General features: G+C 41.1%; 1 protein-coding gene across 2 annotated transcripts in view; it reads left to right on the top strand.

Annotated features, from left to right (window-relative positions):
- The first annotated feature begins 313 nt into the window (after positions 1 to 313).
- Positions 314 to 16,178, top strand: part of nr4a3 (nuclear receptor subfamily 4, group A, member 3) — a 30,904-nt gene continuing 15,039 nt past the window's right edge. The window contains exons 1-7 of one of the 2 annotated variants that reach the window (XM_043690044.1): positions 314 to 910; positions 3,926 to 4,096; positions 6,019 to 6,866; positions 8,997 to 9,126; positions 9,803 to 9,963; positions 11,830 to 12,029; positions 12,806 to 12,984. In XM_043690044.1, coding sequence (XP_043545979.1) covers positions 895 to 910; positions 3,926 to 4,096; positions 6,019 to 6,866; positions 8,997 to 9,126; positions 9,803 to 9,963; positions 11,830 to 12,029; positions 12,806 to 12,984 — 1,705 coding nt within the window. In that variant the 5' untranslated portion in view covers positions 314 to 894. Of the gene's footprint in view, positions 911 to 3,925; positions 4,180 to 6,018; positions 6,867 to 8,996; positions 9,127 to 9,802; positions 9,964 to 11,829; positions 12,030 to 12,805; positions 12,985 to 16,178 lie in introns of those variants that run through there. The other variant, XM_043690045.1, reaches the window with a different exon arrangement.

The following is a 16,178-nucleotide window of genomic DNA, read 5'->3' as shown; positions in this document are numbered from 1 at the left end:
GGCTTGCTAAATTTAGCTCCCGCTTGCGTCAATGGCGTGCGTCAGCGGGGCGCTCTCACGCGCACAAGTTCCAGACCGCCCCCTCTCCGGCCGCGCCTAGCTTCCCGCGCTCCTATTGGTCCACAATCCCGGGGAGAACAACCGAGAGGTGTGGTCGTGACGAGGGCACGGGGAAAGGGGAGTGGTGTTCCATCGCCAATGGCGCGCGACGATTGGGCGCCCAGAAGCAATGACGCGCCGACGCGGGGTTCATAAATGACAATAAAGCTGAACGGGAGAGCGAAGCGTCTCGTTCTCTTTACGCTGTTAGCTACTTGCGAGCTACGGCACCGTGACTGTGCGCGCGGGTCGCGTGACAGAGGGCCCAGCCCGAGACTGGGAGAAAAGCAGACACAATAAAAGCCAGCTGACGTGCCGTGCCGCCGCGTGACGTAGACGGCTCGGCAGCGTCACAATTGACGTCGCCTGCATTCCAGCCGCTCTATGGAGATACCGGCGATCATCCAATAGGAGAGCAGTTCTCGCCAAACTCCCCACCCCCCTTTCCTTAAACATAAATGACGTTCACAAAGTGAGGAATTGTACTGTTATCTGTCTGCACATAAACAAAGGCACATTGCAATCGGAGGAGAGACCTACAAATACAAGAGGGGCTAAAGAAGACTTTCTCGCACTTTTCCTCTATTGATGAACTCGCGTTAAGAGAAAGGATCCGAATCTGCACTACAGCTAAATCATTTACCGGGAGTGATATTTTAAAGACAAGTTTTTCTGTACAACATCCATGATTTGGACTGGACGCCTATACACAACTCGGACGGCTATTTGATTATATGTAAAAACGGAACCGTCACAGCAATCAAGTACGTATCAATCAGTTACTCAGTGGACATCATGAAAGTTACAATGGGTATGCTATAGAACAAGTGACTACAATTCAATGAGCTATAGTGATGCTTTGTGTTAACGCTGACTGGAACATACTTAAGAACTTGTGCATTGATGCCTGTCCCTTGTATCTTGAGAATTTATGGGTTAATCAGCGGCTTTGGGTTGTGTGACAATCGGAGATCAGTGGGTATTAGGGTATTTCTGGTAGTTGTCATGGTAATGTAATGCTGGGGCTCTGTGCTTGCGATGATGTGATGAATAGATGCAATTTGTCTTGCACTTAGTTGGATGTATAATTAGCTATGTTCAAGTGAAAATGTATAGTTATTTAGTGTTCATTTGACTTCACTCCGATCTCATTCTGACGGGGGTATGGTACTGGGTGTGTTTATAAAGTTGAAATGCAGCACGTTGGAATGGTATTAGTGTTGATTATCGGTCTGCACGTCTATCCCGGATACATCCAGGGATATTCGGAGTTTCAGTTAAGAAATAACCACGTCTAATTGTGCACTCTGTTGACCTAACACGTGTGATCATTTAAGATGCTGGTCCTAGTCTTGGCTTAAAATATATTTTTGCAATTCTTTTATTAATAGTTTCACTTTCAGAAGCGAATCTGTTTAACTTTTACTTTTTGTTGAGTAATAATCGGTAGTAGCAAGTGCAGCACGTTTTTATACATTTGTGTAACTGTGCACCTGGGCGTTTACATTGGAATTTTCAATAGAATCGCTTTATATTCGCATTGATGAAGATAGTAGTAGAAACGGGAATAGGCTCCGCGCGGGAAGGTCAACAGTTCAAGTCCAAAATTGGCAGTGGAATTTATAAACTTCACTTTTCTGAGGCGGTGCCGAGCGAGGGGTGACTTGACACCCCGGCGAGTTTGTAAATTTAGGAAAGTTCTAACCGGGTCAGAAGTCGATTTCGAAGAATTATATATACTGAGATTTCTGTGATCAAAACCTCACCGTAGCAAATTCTTAACACACTCTAGCTATATCTTTCATTATTTCATTTTAACCATTTGTGGCAAAATAATAGTGGAAGTACAAAAAAATGTATTAGCTTCTTTTAATGGTAAGGTGTCTGATATATGAAATCTCCAATAATTGTCCGGACTGCCCTAACTAGGTGCGACCCTGACTTGGGTAGTTGGTGCCAACAAGTGCTGCTCTCGATACAGATCCAATGCTCCATGTTTGGTATCGCTTTAATATCATTAAAACACTTCTTTGTGTAATTTTCTTTAACTACCCTGTAGTCATGGGCGATGAATTTTCATTTGTTAGTCGCAAAACGTAGTTAATAGAGTGGTTTCCTTGAATAAATTCAAACTAAATTAAAATTTCCCCACAGTTGATGTTCTGCCTGACTTTGTATGGAAGATGAGGCGGCCGGTAATAAGGCGGATGTTTAAATAGACATCGCCTGTTCTCTAGGTAACCAGCTGATTTTGAGCATTCACCCCTCAGCGGGAATAATGTGCAAAAGAGTTCGCCGAGGACGCTAAGCAACTTGGTAGTTAAATGTAGCCTTACAAAATATTTGTTTCAATTAAAGCGGGAGGCCATACAATACATCACAATACTTAGACCATTTCTGGAAGTAAAAGGAAAGATATTCGGAAAACAGGTTTTACTTTGGTGTAAGATGTAAAAGTGTAGAAGATGACCACGGAATGATATAAACAAGAACTCGGCACCTCTGCAGGTTTTAGACTGTGTTCTCCCTCCCCGTGTTTCTGTTCAGCGGAGCCCCCGGGGGTGAAGTGGCTGTGACCGTTTCTTTCCGATGGCAGGGGCAGAAGTTGTCCGAAAACGCCTTCCTTCTGTTTCCTACCTGACTCAACCCCAGAATAAAGCTCAGAAGTCGCTGTCGGATTATGAACGTCCGGTTAACCGTGATATTGTAGGACTGCATTTTCCAAGTAAACCATGGAAACAATGTTTTTAAAAAGTATAAATTTTCATGGTGGGGGGCGTGGGGGTACGTACCCAAGATTAAAGGCTTTGTTGCCGTAGTTGTCACCGCGATCTCCAGTTGAGTTATCAAATCATGCCTTAACTGTCACGATACAGGAGGCACAGGATCATGGTTTATTTCCAAATCTAAAACTATTTAATATTGATTGTAAGGTAGAACCGACCCGCATTTTCAGCAAAGATCTGTTCTGCAGGCAGTGATTAAATGGAGTTTTCAGTGTGTCATAATCTTCACATCGTTTAACGAGGTAATACCATTTCTGGCGAGTTATTGTAACTTTTTATAAAGTTGTTTTTCCCCTGAGTGGCAGTCAGATTAAATGCATTTGAGAGGGGGCGCTGTAGCTCAACTGTTGGACTCCTCGAATTGGACAAATGATAGCGAAAATGAATTGGTCTGCTTTGAACAACGCTGCAGGCGTTCAGTGAACATGCATTAGTAGAGCGCCAGGTGATCGCAAAGCATGTGGGCAAGTCCCACTTTCCTTCCTGACATCCCATGGGAAAAGGTTTAACCACACACTAAGACTGGTGTAAACTGTCAGGCTCCGGGCAGACCAGAAGCCTCCCTGACATCCCAGATACAAATATGGAGGGCAGCACGTACAAGACTGACTCGCATTCGCTAACTTTCCCAAGGCATCGCTGTTTAACTCAGTCCGAGCTGAGGGCCAGTAACCCCGGGGGCCATCACTGCGTCTTAGTGCCTGCACTGGACCATCCGCCTGGCGAAGAGTGAGTTGTTTCCATTCGGTTCAGTTCCTGAGACACATAACCAGGTCTAGTGTCCTAAATCTTTGCCATTCCGGGTAAACTTGATACGATGATAGTTTTCATGACAAGTATTTGTTTTGAAGTTATATTTTGGCGGTCATTAACAATTGTGTACAACTGCACACTTTTTTTTTTAGGCATTACATTATACCATCCTCTGACTTGGGTGTCTGCTTTTCATTTTTTTTTCAAGAGGAAGCTGCGCAGCTTCAGTCGCTGGTCCCTGGCCCTGAGCTCTCTTGTTTTCTTTCTCTCTCTCTCTCTCTCGATAGATCTTGGTTCGGAAGAGCTTTCCCCGCCGAGCCGGAGCTCCGAGTCACCCCAGCGAACAGCTGACAGCTCCCAGCCCGGAGGCACCACCTCGACAGTGGCCGAGCCTCTGGCAGCAGCCCACCGAGCCAACATTCAGCGTGCTACATATCACCGCCCCTCGGCACACACAGGTACACACTGGCACACACACTGGAGGCGACATGGTTGTATGTAAACAACAGAATACACGCACAAGTGTGTCATACACGTGAAGGTTCGTTACAAAATCAGGCGATTCTCTCTGTACGTTGTGATGGTGGGCTACCATTGTAGTTGATCAGGGGTCGACTGAGCTACTTCTTTCTCGTCCTCTTGTTGTTTCATTATTTTCATGTTTCCTTTTCATTTCCTCTTCGTTCTACTTCAGTTATCTACTTGTACTTTGGCTGTCGGGGATGTTTCACCTGGGTTACAGCTCACTGGGATAGCAACAAAACTTGAGATTCTTCAGTTTTAATCTAGAAAAGGAATAGGTGTGTTGATTATGGGCCTATACATTCTGAAACCAATGGATATACTGGGATACTACAAAAAGGGATCACTGCATAAAGAAACTTGCTTTATCCGGGGGGTCTGCATTCACATGGAAACGTGCAGATGTCCGGGCGTTTATAAATGTATAAAAACCTGCTTAAGTCCACTGAGGAATCTGCCCACATCCAAGAACGTATTTGCAGAGAGGAACCTGTTTTAAGGTTCTCTGCATACAGAAAACCGCACAAGCAATGATGATTGTACAAATATGAACGGTATGCACCAGGGTAGATATTAATTAAGGCGAAAGTGAGGACTGCAGATACTGGAGATTAGAGTCGAGAGTGTGGTGCTGCAACATCCCAGGAGCAGGAAAATCGACGTTTCAGGCAAAAACCCTTAATCAGGAAGATGTTAATTAAACCCAGCTGCTTGAACTCCTTGTAGGGGTCTATACATGAATTGGCAGACACATGCAGATAAAGTTGCTTAAATATACAGAAAACATGTACGTAACTGAGAAATACCTGGGTTTGTTCCTTGAATCAGTTGCCCAATCATATTCTCGGTTTCTCTCGTGCTAACTAGGTGTAACCCAGTTTTTTTTAAAAAAATCCATTCCTCATTAGTATGAATGGTTGAACACTTTTTTTGGTTTGTTGTCGAGATTTGAAAGTTGATCTCATTAATTGGCATGTATTAATAATATTTTCTAATATTATACGAATTCCCTCGGAGTTTATCTTTTTAACTAACCGTAACTGGCTCCTTTGTCACCTGATTTCGGTTTCGAAAACCAGTCACTGATCTTCGACAGACTGAAAAGCGCATCTCTGCTTGTTCATATCACCTACTGTTGGTAGGAAGTAAAATCCTCCAGTTTCTCAGGAGACAGTTCGGTTACAGGCTGTAGTCTGCAAAAACAATGAAAGGATCTGCTGCTGTATTAGCTACTCTGCAGGACAGAATTTGGCATTTAAAAATGATATCACTTCGTGGCCAGTGCTCACCAACCCTCCCAACTCAGAGACACAGCTCCTGACTCAGAACACACGCAAGGATATTAATGAGAAAACGTCATTATTTTCATCACTAATTATCTTGGCTGGAAACATCATCTATCCATTGATCTCCACAGATGCACAATAATATCCATTGCATTGTCTGGAGTCTGGACAATTGTCCACATATCTATAAGCACCGCCGCACAGTGACATAGGCTGCTGTGGAATTCCCACCTGCTCTATAGATACTCGGCAACTTTAAAGGCTCTGATGAGCAAAATGAGATGATGCTGGTTCTAAGAAAGGAATGCTGACCATTTTTAGATTACCACTTGGGTAAAGCCCAAAAGCCCCAATTGCAATTTACTGTACATATAAATATATGGGCGGATCAGGAAATAAAAAGACGATGTAAGCAATGTGGGCTCTGAGCTCTTGAATTCAGTACGATATGTAATGTAGTAAGGGTTCCTTCCTCAGTGATGTGAATGCTTGCCGTGCTATGAGATAATAACAAATCAGTGCTGCTGCTGCTGCTGCCTTTTAGTCATTTCAGTCTTTGTGTTTCTTCTTAGACATGCCCTGTGTGCAAACCCAATACAGCTCTTCGCCACAAGGTGCCAGTTTTGCAGCTCAGAACTACGCTTATGCTGGGGATTACAGCTCGGATTTAGTGCATACTGAATCACCTTACATGAAATTTGGCATGGACCTGGGGAGCACCGAAATCACAGCCACCACCTCCCTGCCCAGTTTCAGCACTTTCATGGAGACTGGGTACTCTGGCAGCTATGAGTTCAAACCATCGTGTGTCTATCAAATGCACTCTTCCTCCTCACAGAGACCCTTCATTAAACTGGAAGATTCTCCCCATCACAACTATCAGCCATCGATCCAACATCAAACAGAGGACATCATGCCTTCGACCTCCATTTACTTCAAGCAATCTCCTCCATCAACCCCCACCACGCCTCAGTTCACAACTCCACAGACCTCCTTGTGGGATGAGCCTCACACGTTACCTCCAGTGACCCAGACTTGCATGGCCACAGGTCATATCTTAGATGCTCCAATGAAGACCGCCCCGCCCAGGTTTCCGCTGTTTGCCTTCAAACAGTCCCCACCACACTCCCCAGCCTCCAGCAGCCACATGTGTTACGAACCCACCTTGAACATGTCCATAGGAGCAGAAAGTACTTCTGCACAAGCTGTGATGGACACTCGCCAGTATCCCCTGCATTTAGTCAAGGGCTCGGGTTTGGGCTATCACCCAATGACCCTCAGTCAGAGTGCCCAGAGCTTGCCGTCTCCCCCCAGCCGAGGGTCTTCCTCTGGGGAGGGGATGTGTGCTGTGTGCGGGGACAATGCAGCCTGCCAGCACTATGGCGTGAGGACCTGCGAGGGATGCAAAGGCTTTTTTAAGGTAGGATGCACCTTCGTTTTATCTGACTTCCCTGCACTGTGCTTCAGACCAAGGGGAAAATTGTATTTTTTTTTGGGGGGAGGGGTGTTGGGGTGTGGGATTATTCGCAAAGCACACAACATTATGAAAATCAAAAGCGGCTTGCGTTCAAAAAGAAAGGCTTGCATCTATATAACGCCGCAGTACCATCTGATCTCTCAAAGCGCTTTACAGTCAATGTGGCAGTTCTGAACTACGGCCATGGTCAAATTTATGAAGCAAACTTCAAAAGGACTTTTTAAACTTTTTTTTAAAATAAAAGAATAGTTCTTGCACATCTAACTTGAAAGGGCTGCTTTAGATCCGTGCTAGCGTGCCCAGCTGAGTGGGAAGTTAAAGTTTCATCTGCTCCAAAGATGTACAATAACTCTCTGAACAGGTTGATTAGAAAAATATCTACCTTGATCAGTAATGAAAGGAAACCGAACTGGTCAGTGATACATAATCTGCACGTTAAAAATGTGCAACTGAAATGTTTGAAAAAGCGAGATCTTCTTTCAGAAGCAGTGCATTCGCCGGAGAGACTAGGTTTGAACCAAGCCACTTCTCTGGTTTCATTGGCAAGTTATACACTATGGAACTAAAGGCTATTAGTGATCCGTTCAAACTATTAGACACTAAAGTGCGAGGGGGCGGAACATCATAAATCGCATCAAAGTGGTTGGGGCAGAGCTAAAACTGAGAAAGCTTCGGTATCTCAAGATCCGAAGGAAGATATTGTTATGACAAAAGGATTTGCCAAAAGGTTTGTTTTCAAAACACAATCTAAACGGAATGGAACGAGAAGACATAAGTACTGTACTAACAATTAAGGTTGCTTCTGTGTTTCACTGTGGAAACTTTTTTTGGTCTGCTGTTATGCCGAGCTGAAAAATGTGTTGCTGGAAAAGCGCAGCAGGTCAGGCAGCATCCGAGGAGCAGGAGAATCGACGTTTCGGGCATAAGCTCTTCATCAGGAATGATTCCTGAAGAAGGGCTTATGCCCGAAACGTCGAGTCTCTAGCTGTTATGCAGAGCCTGTTTTTCCAAACATGTAGTATCCCCTGGATAGCATTTTAAAAATGTTATTATTATTAAAAATGTTATTAAATGCAGTCAGAATTTAGGCATAGAAATAGGGTCTGCCTAATATAATGTGAGCTGTTGTCTCCTTCAGACATTCCACCGTACCTGTTAACATTAACAGGCAGGTTTTCCAGATTGGCTGGAGCGATGCTCTATATTTGGTGCAGGGGGTGACTCTCCTTTTCTTGGACAATAATGTGAAAATGCGACAGAACGTTTTATTGTTGGGTAGTAATTACCTTAATGAGTCTTTTTTAACTGCATCACTTAAGGGGCGTTTTCTAAAGTCGAGCAATCTGTAATTATGATAATAGTTTTCTTTTGTTTTTGTTGTTTTGTAAAGGTGATAATTTACCAAACTTTTTCCGATCTGGTTAGGGATCCCGGGTAAGCGAGCTCAGTGGGGATTCCCTTTCCCGTTACTGAAAAATAAACCATGACCAAAAAACACGTTTGACTTCTGTACAGCGAACCCGTTAGCAATAGTCTAGCTATATTACTTTTTTTTATCAAGATATATAGTATTTAATTAAACTGTAACTCCGAATGTGATTTAAATTGTACTGATCAGTCTTGATTAGCGAAATCCAAGCTGGCTTTTTTTTATTTTTAAACCAACGTCGGTTAAAGAGACGCTCTCCCAAATCATTTTAAATTTCTTTTAATAAGGTCAGTAATCACCGCAGGAATAAGCCAAGTGGAAAATGATCCCCGGAGGTATATTAAGAGGGAGGGATATTATACCCAACGGTATAATGTGATGACCCGGTAATTTCAGAAATAATTTCATCATTTAAAGCTGCCTGTCTCCTGAGAGTTTCCCAGCTCGAATGTGGCTGATTCTCATTGTCAGCAGCTAACACCAGTAAAATTGTTTTTCCTGCAGGCTAACGTGTTAGGAAATTAATTTTATCTAATTATCGGAGTGGCGTTGGCGCATTTCATATTGTAATTAGAGGGAGCTTTGTCAGCTCCTATTTTATTTTCGACATGAAAACATCCTGTAATAATATTTGTACTTTGCAGAGGACCGTGCAGAAGAATGCAAAATACGTCTGTCTGGCGAACAAAAACTGTCCGGTGGACAAGAGGCGGCGCAATCGATGCCAGTACTGCAGGTTCCAGAAGTGTCTTAGCGTAGGCATGGTTAAAGAAGGTGAGAGCTGGGAGCTGTCGTGGTGCCTAAACCCACTGTTCTTCAAGCTCCCCTCCACTTTTCACAAGATGGTCAAGACTCGACCAAGGTTTTAATGTTTGTTGTATAATTGGCAATGATGTTTGCTTGGTTGTGATCGTGACCTGTCACCGCTGAGGGCGGGAGAAAACAATGCATTGTCAATCTAAATGCCTTGACTAACCAGACCTTCTAAATTTGGCGTGTTTTGTGCATTTCCTGTTTGTAGTTAAAAAAAAAATCACCATCTTCAAAAGCGCGCTGTAAATATCTGGCAGGATAGTGGGGTAATAGACTCTTCCGAATGAACCCAACAGGAAACCAAATAACAAAAACAAAACAAAGCATCAACATATTCTGATGCTACAATGTTAATTCAGATTTGGCTACAACGTTTTCACAAATTATAAACCTCCACATCTGGAAAGTTTGTTTTTAATTTTACACAAAAATTTAGTGTTACAAACACAACTTTTAGCACACCTTTTAAATTCTGTAAGATCTGTAAATTTATGAAAATTTGTACTGTAGTTCAAAAATGTAAAGATATTCATTTTTATTTTAATTCATCGGCATACTTTCTTTAGAGTCTATGAATTGTGGAGCTTCTTTAAAATGTCTTCTCTCTCTCTCTTCTCCCTCCCCCCCCCCCCCCCAGTGGTCCGCACAGATAGTTTAAAAGGGAGAAGAGGTCGTCTGCCCTCCAAACCAAAAAGTCCTCTTCAGGAACCATCCCCTCCCTCACCTCCAATCAGTTTGATGAATGCTCTTGTGCGGGCACTTGTGGACTCCACTCCCAGCAGCCACAATTACACTCAGGTAAGAGCTCACATAGATATAAACACAGTAAGAGAAGAGGATATCATCTTAACACCTACAGTAGCTATAGCTGTTACCATGAAATGATGATGACACTGAGCTGACTATGGTATCACTCCTTCTTAAGCAATTGTTTTATTTACTGCTAATAAGTATGAGGGTGACAAAACATTTCATCAAATTTTAAAGTATTTATGGTTTCAGAACATATTCTTGATATGAAACTTCTATAAACTTTCTGAAAATAATCTGATTTTTGCTCTAGATTACTTGGATGTGTTCCACAATATTAACTCAAAAACGATTAACTGGGGGAATATGGTTTATTTAAAAATGAATGATCAATGTTTTGGAGCCTGTTGGCAAACCTGATTGTATAGGATTGTATATTCTGCCTTTTAATTTGAAAGTAGCTGGTCCTTAATATACTCAATGGAGAAACAAATCTACACAGATTTCCTATCTTGTTATCAGGTGCAGTATAAATAAAGAGAAACTCCATACTAAATTGTGAAAAAAATGCTTGTCATAATAAATATTTTCTCTGTGCAACAGAAGCTCCATAATATAACCCTTTAGCAACAGTCTAGATATATTTTTAATCAAGATGTTAGCAATGAAACTCCGATACTAGCTGATGACTGATAAGGACTATACTGAGCCCCACAAGTTTGCAACAATGAGATTTGCTGCAAACACTTCCAGGGGCTGCTATAATTTGTTTTGTTTTTAATGGAAATCAATTATTTTTTCATTTGATGTTTACAAATTTTCTTAAAGCTGTTTATTTTTTGTTTTAAAAAAAAAATATTTTGTTGTCCACTGTTGGACTATTGTGTTTTTGGCAGTCATTTGAAGGTGAAAACCAGTACTGGATGAGCAACTTCAAAGAATGCTGTTAGCACACCTAGAAGAAGTGCCACCCCTCCCTTAAAACTTAGCACTCCAAAACCGAAGCTAAAGTAATCTAGCTGTTTAATATTTTAAGATGGTAACATGCCTGTGTAGTGAGGAAATTATTCCAGTAATTTCAAATTTAATTTACAAACAATATGCTTGATTTGAGAGCTAAATGTGTAACTTGCCATTAGCACAGCAGCAAATCAGCTTTTAACCATTTTTCTCTGAACATTCCAAATAGGAATGTTCCATGCAGTCATTTTAATTCACTTCTTCCTTAGTTTAATGTCTCCACAGCAAACATTTCTGTTGAGATCACAATTACCTTACAATGTTATTTGTATTCATTCTTCATAAGTCTTTCTTTCAAAACCAAAGATGAAGGAAAGGTTTGTGCAATGTTACAATTAATCCTAATTAGAAGAACATTGCTAACAAACTGTTGTCAAAACTCTAGTTATTTGCATTTCTTTAAATATTCAGTTCAGAGGAAAAGATTATTTAATCATGTTTCAATTAGTTTATGATTTGATACTGCAATGAACAACATGGTTGAACGTCTTCTGATATATCTGCATATTGAACAGATGTCCATAATTTTCCTATCTGGTCAAAGGTTGTCTGCAGAATGAATAAAAGAGACTGTGGAATATTACTAGCCATTGCAAGTTTCCTTTCATAAGTACATTTTGATATGATATCAGTTATGAAGTTTATAACCTGGTAAAATAATTTTTTAAAATATTTCCTAAAATTGAAATGTAATATATCAAATGTCTCTGGATATAGGAAAGACCCAAGCAATTTCTTTCATCAAGATGCAAAGCTTTTGGAACATATCTTTTACAGTCAATGATTATTCATTTCAGAAGGTTTCTGGACACCTTTTCCTTTCTCCTGTTGTGTTTTAGGACATTTAATTTGTGTAACTGACCTTGACTAATATGTTGCTTTTCTCCCCTGCAGTTCTGTGCTGCTGAACAACCGACATCTGGCGCTGACGCTGATTACGTCCGTCAATTCTATGGCCTCCTCGCCACATCTGTGGAGGTCACACAGAGCTGGGCCGAAAAAATACCAGGATTCAGTGACCTCCCTAAGGAAGATCAGACTTTACTTATTGAATCTGCTTTCCTCGAACTCTTTGTACTGAGACTTTCCCACAGGTAAATTCTCAACATATTCTGAAAAAACATTGTGCCGAATTCATCCTTACCCAGAACACAGACCATGTGCTATTTTTAAAGAAATGAACAACTAGAAATTCATACATTTGGGAAGTTTTGTATATTGACATTCGATTTAGTTGACGGTGCTCTATTTCTAGATGTGAATATATAAATCTGTATTTTAGGGAATTTGCCACAACAAAACTTGAATGATTTAGTTGCATTCCAAACATGTTTGGAAAGTAACCAATGTACTTGAGATGACACCAGGTGGCATTGTGCTTGTCATTGAAAACAGGCAATGTGAGATGATGACGAAGTAAGCATGTCACTAAATAATTGACTAAGTAAGCATATTTAGAATGAAACCAAATCATTCGAGATTCAATGCCCCAAATTTCCTAAAATATAACCTATGGTGTACAAATAAAACACACCAGATGCTGAATCTGTCAGCATATGCAAAAGTGCAGCCCTTTGTTTGCCATCCTCTAGAATTAGAATCTTAGACCATCTTCTGTTAGCTCACTTTCTCTTTCTCTCTACTGTCTATGGCACCATAGACAGTGTCAGCAACAAATATATATTGTGTGTGTGTGTGTGTGTGTTATCTAGCCAAATTATAGCTGCATTTTAAAACTTGAATGATTCTCTCAACTGTCTCATAAATTCAGATCTCTTCTGGAATGTAAAATACTGCTGATCATATGTTGTAAAAGTTACAGTTGGATTATAATGTCGCAGTTCATTACATTTTTCACAATTACTTACAGATCTGCTCCATCAGAGGACAAGTTTGTATTCTGTAATGGGCTTGTCTTGCATCGACTTCAGTGCCTTCGTGGATTTGGTGAATGGCTTGACACGATCAAGGAATTCTCTACAAATTTACAGAGCCTTAATTTTGATGTCTCAGCTTTTGCATGTCTAGCAGCTCTAGTTATGATCACAGGTAGGAATTATTTATCTTTTTCAATGAAGAATATTGCAAATGTTTACTGTCAGTGGACTGTGATATTCTACAGTACGTCAAAATTTAAGGAGAAGATGATGTTGGGTATCTTGAAAAACATTAAGGTAGATAAGTCCCTAGGCCCTGATGGGATCTAGGCAAGGAAGGAGATTGCTGGGGCCTAGACAAAGATATTTGTATCCTCTTTAGCCACAGGTGAAGTTCCGAATAAACAGAGAATAGCAAATTTTGTTCCATTTAAGAATTACAACAGGATAACCCAAGAATTTATAGACCAGCGAGCCTCCCATCAATGGTAGGGAAATTATTGGAGAAGATTGTTAGATTTATTCACATTTGGAAAAGAGTGGACTTGTTAGGGATTGTCATCCTGACTTTGTGTGGAGGAGGTCTTGCCCCTCAATTTGATCGTGCTATTTGATCAAGCATTGAAGATAATTGATGAGGATATGGCAGTGGATTAGATTCCCTACAGTGTGGAAACAGGCCCTTCAGCCCAACAAGTCCACACCGACCCTCCGAAGAGTAACCCACCCAGACATATTTCCCTCTGACTAATGCACCAAACACTACGGGCAATTTAGCATGGCCAATTCACCTGACCTGCACATCTTTGGACTGTGGGAGGAAACCCGGAGCACCCGGAGGAAACCCACGCAGACATGGGGAGAATGTGCAAACTCAACACAGACTGTTGCCCGAGGCTGGAATCTAACCTGGGACCCTGGTGCTGTGAGGCAGCAGTGCTAACCAATGTTGTCTACATGGTCTTTAATAAAATATTTGACAAGGTCCCTTATGGTGGGGCTAGTCCAGAAGATTATCACAAGAGAGCCATGGTGAGTCAGTAAATTGGATACAAAATTGACTTGGTCATAGAAGATAGAGTAAAATCATGCTGGGGTGTTTTATGACTGAAGATCTGTGACCAGTGATTTTCTGCAAGGATCATTACTGGGACCTCTGTTTTTGATATATATGTGTATACATGATTTGGATGAAAATGTAGGTGGTCTGATTAGTAAGTTTGCTGGCAACGTGAAAATTGGAGTTGTGGATAGTGAGAAAGTTTGTCAAAGGATGCATCAGGATATAGATCATTTAGAAAGTTGGATGGAGAAATGGCAGATGGAGTTTAATTCAGATGAGTATGACGTGATGCATTTTGGGAGGTCAAACGCAACAGGAAAATATGCAGTAAATGGCAGGACACGTAGGAGCATTGACGTACAGAGGAATCTTGGGTGCAAGTCCATAGCTTCCTGAAAGTGGCAATACAAGTTGATAAGGTGATAAGGAAGGCCTGTGGCATGGATGCTTTCATCAGTTGGGATGTTATGTTGTAGTTGTATAAAACTTCAGTTCACTTATGCAGCATTATATGCAGATCTGGTCTCCACACTACAGAAAGGAATGTGGAAGCTTTGGAAAGGGTGCAAAAGAGGTTAGGTAGGATATTGCCTGTTTTGGAGTGTATTGGCTATAAGGAGAGATTGGACAAACTTGGATTGTTATTGCCAAATGTTCGAATCAACCTGATAGAATTGAGAGGCATGGGTGTGGTAGACAGTCAGTCTTTTTCCCCAGGGTTGAAATTTAAATACTAGAGAGGTTTAAGGTGAGAGGTGGAAAAGTTTAAATGAGATTTAAATTTGCGAAGCAAGGTTTTGAGAGGGATTGTAGGTGCCTGGAACATGCTGCCATGAGAGATGGAAGAAGCAGGTACATTAACATTTCAGAGGCATTTAGGCAGATACATGAACTGGAAGGGAATAAAGGGCTATAGATCATATGCAGGTAGGTGGTATTAGTTTAGAAAGGTATCATATGTTGGCATAGAATGGTGAGCTGAAGGTCCTTATCCTGTGCTGTACTATGGATAAGATGTGTGAGGCAGCGTTGGTATTACCTCTCTATCCTGTGGTTTTTATCCTAAATTTTGTAATCTCAGTCACTTTTGCCTTAATGAGACTACACTGGCAGGACTGATTCAGTTTTTATATTGAATACAATTGCAAACTATTTTGCCAGCTTGATGATTGCATTTTGAAGGGATCTGCTTGGGACTCTGTTGAATATGCATTAACAGATTGTGGTTTTGTTTCCTGATATTTTGCTTAAAAACAGCAAATCAATTCAGATGTCCAGCTGTTCAGTCACATGGGTGCAGTGATGTCCTCAAGTACTTGTTTTGTAAGGTAGTGGCACATGTGGTAATTGATGTATTGTCTCTGTAAAGGTCTGCTTCTTGATCTGCTAATGTGTTTCAAAAGTTTGTAAATGGTGAAATCATTTGAAGGAAACTAGATGAGTATGAATAAACATGATTGAATATGAGGAATAATCTTGCAACATTTTGGATTAACTCTTGTGTCACATTGATTTTCTTAGAGAATTTCAGGCTGTATGTTTGTGATACTGACGCCTACACCGTAGCCTGAATACTGAGCACCAGTTCTTGAATAGTTAATGGTATCCTTAGTTTATCTGTAGTAGGTAGCCAGAAATAAATTTTACTTTTTAAATTCTTTTTGACCTTTTCCATTTTAACCAGTTCACTTATGAAAAGGTATCTGAACAGATCAAATACCTCTGTCTTGACCAAAGCTGCTTCACACTCTGATAATAGAAAACATTATGATGGGCCCAAGTGGATTAACACTACTTTTCTATTTAAAGTGAAGACCTTTTCCCAGCACATTGCCCTCATTAGGTCTCTGCCTAGATACTGCCACTTCCCAGCTAAAGCTAAACTTTAGAACCTCCAACAAGTTAATGATGTGTCTGTACCTTAAACTGACATTACTCCAACTTTGAGTCCAACATACTACTAGATAGTATGTCATATACCAGGCTGCTCTCTTACTTAGCAATCATATTCTCAGGTGACATGAGTAAAGTTCAAATGAATGTATTTTGCATGACCTAAAATTTTAACAGTAAAATTAGAACAATAGACAATAGGTGCAGGAGTAGGCCACTCAGCCCTACAAGCCTGCACTGCCATTCAATATGATCATGGCTGATCATTCCTAATCAATATCCTGTTCCTGCCTTATCTCCATAACCCTTGATTCCACTATCGTTGAGAGCTCTATCCAACTCTTTCTTAAATGAATCCAGAGACTGGGCCTCCACTGCCCTCTGGGGAAGAGCATTCCACACAGCCACCA

Source organism: Chiloscyllium plagiosum, chromosome 5 (assembly GCF_004010195.1).
Source record: "Chiloscyllium plagiosum isolate BGI_BamShark_2017 chromosome 5, ASM401019v2, whole genome shotgun sequence".
In the NCBI taxonomy this organism is placed as follows: domain Eukaryota; kingdom Metazoa; phylum Chordata; class Chondrichthyes; order Orectolobiformes; family Hemiscylliidae; genus Chiloscyllium; species Chiloscyllium plagiosum.
This window is presented reverse-complemented; position numbering and strand designations above follow the sequence as displayed.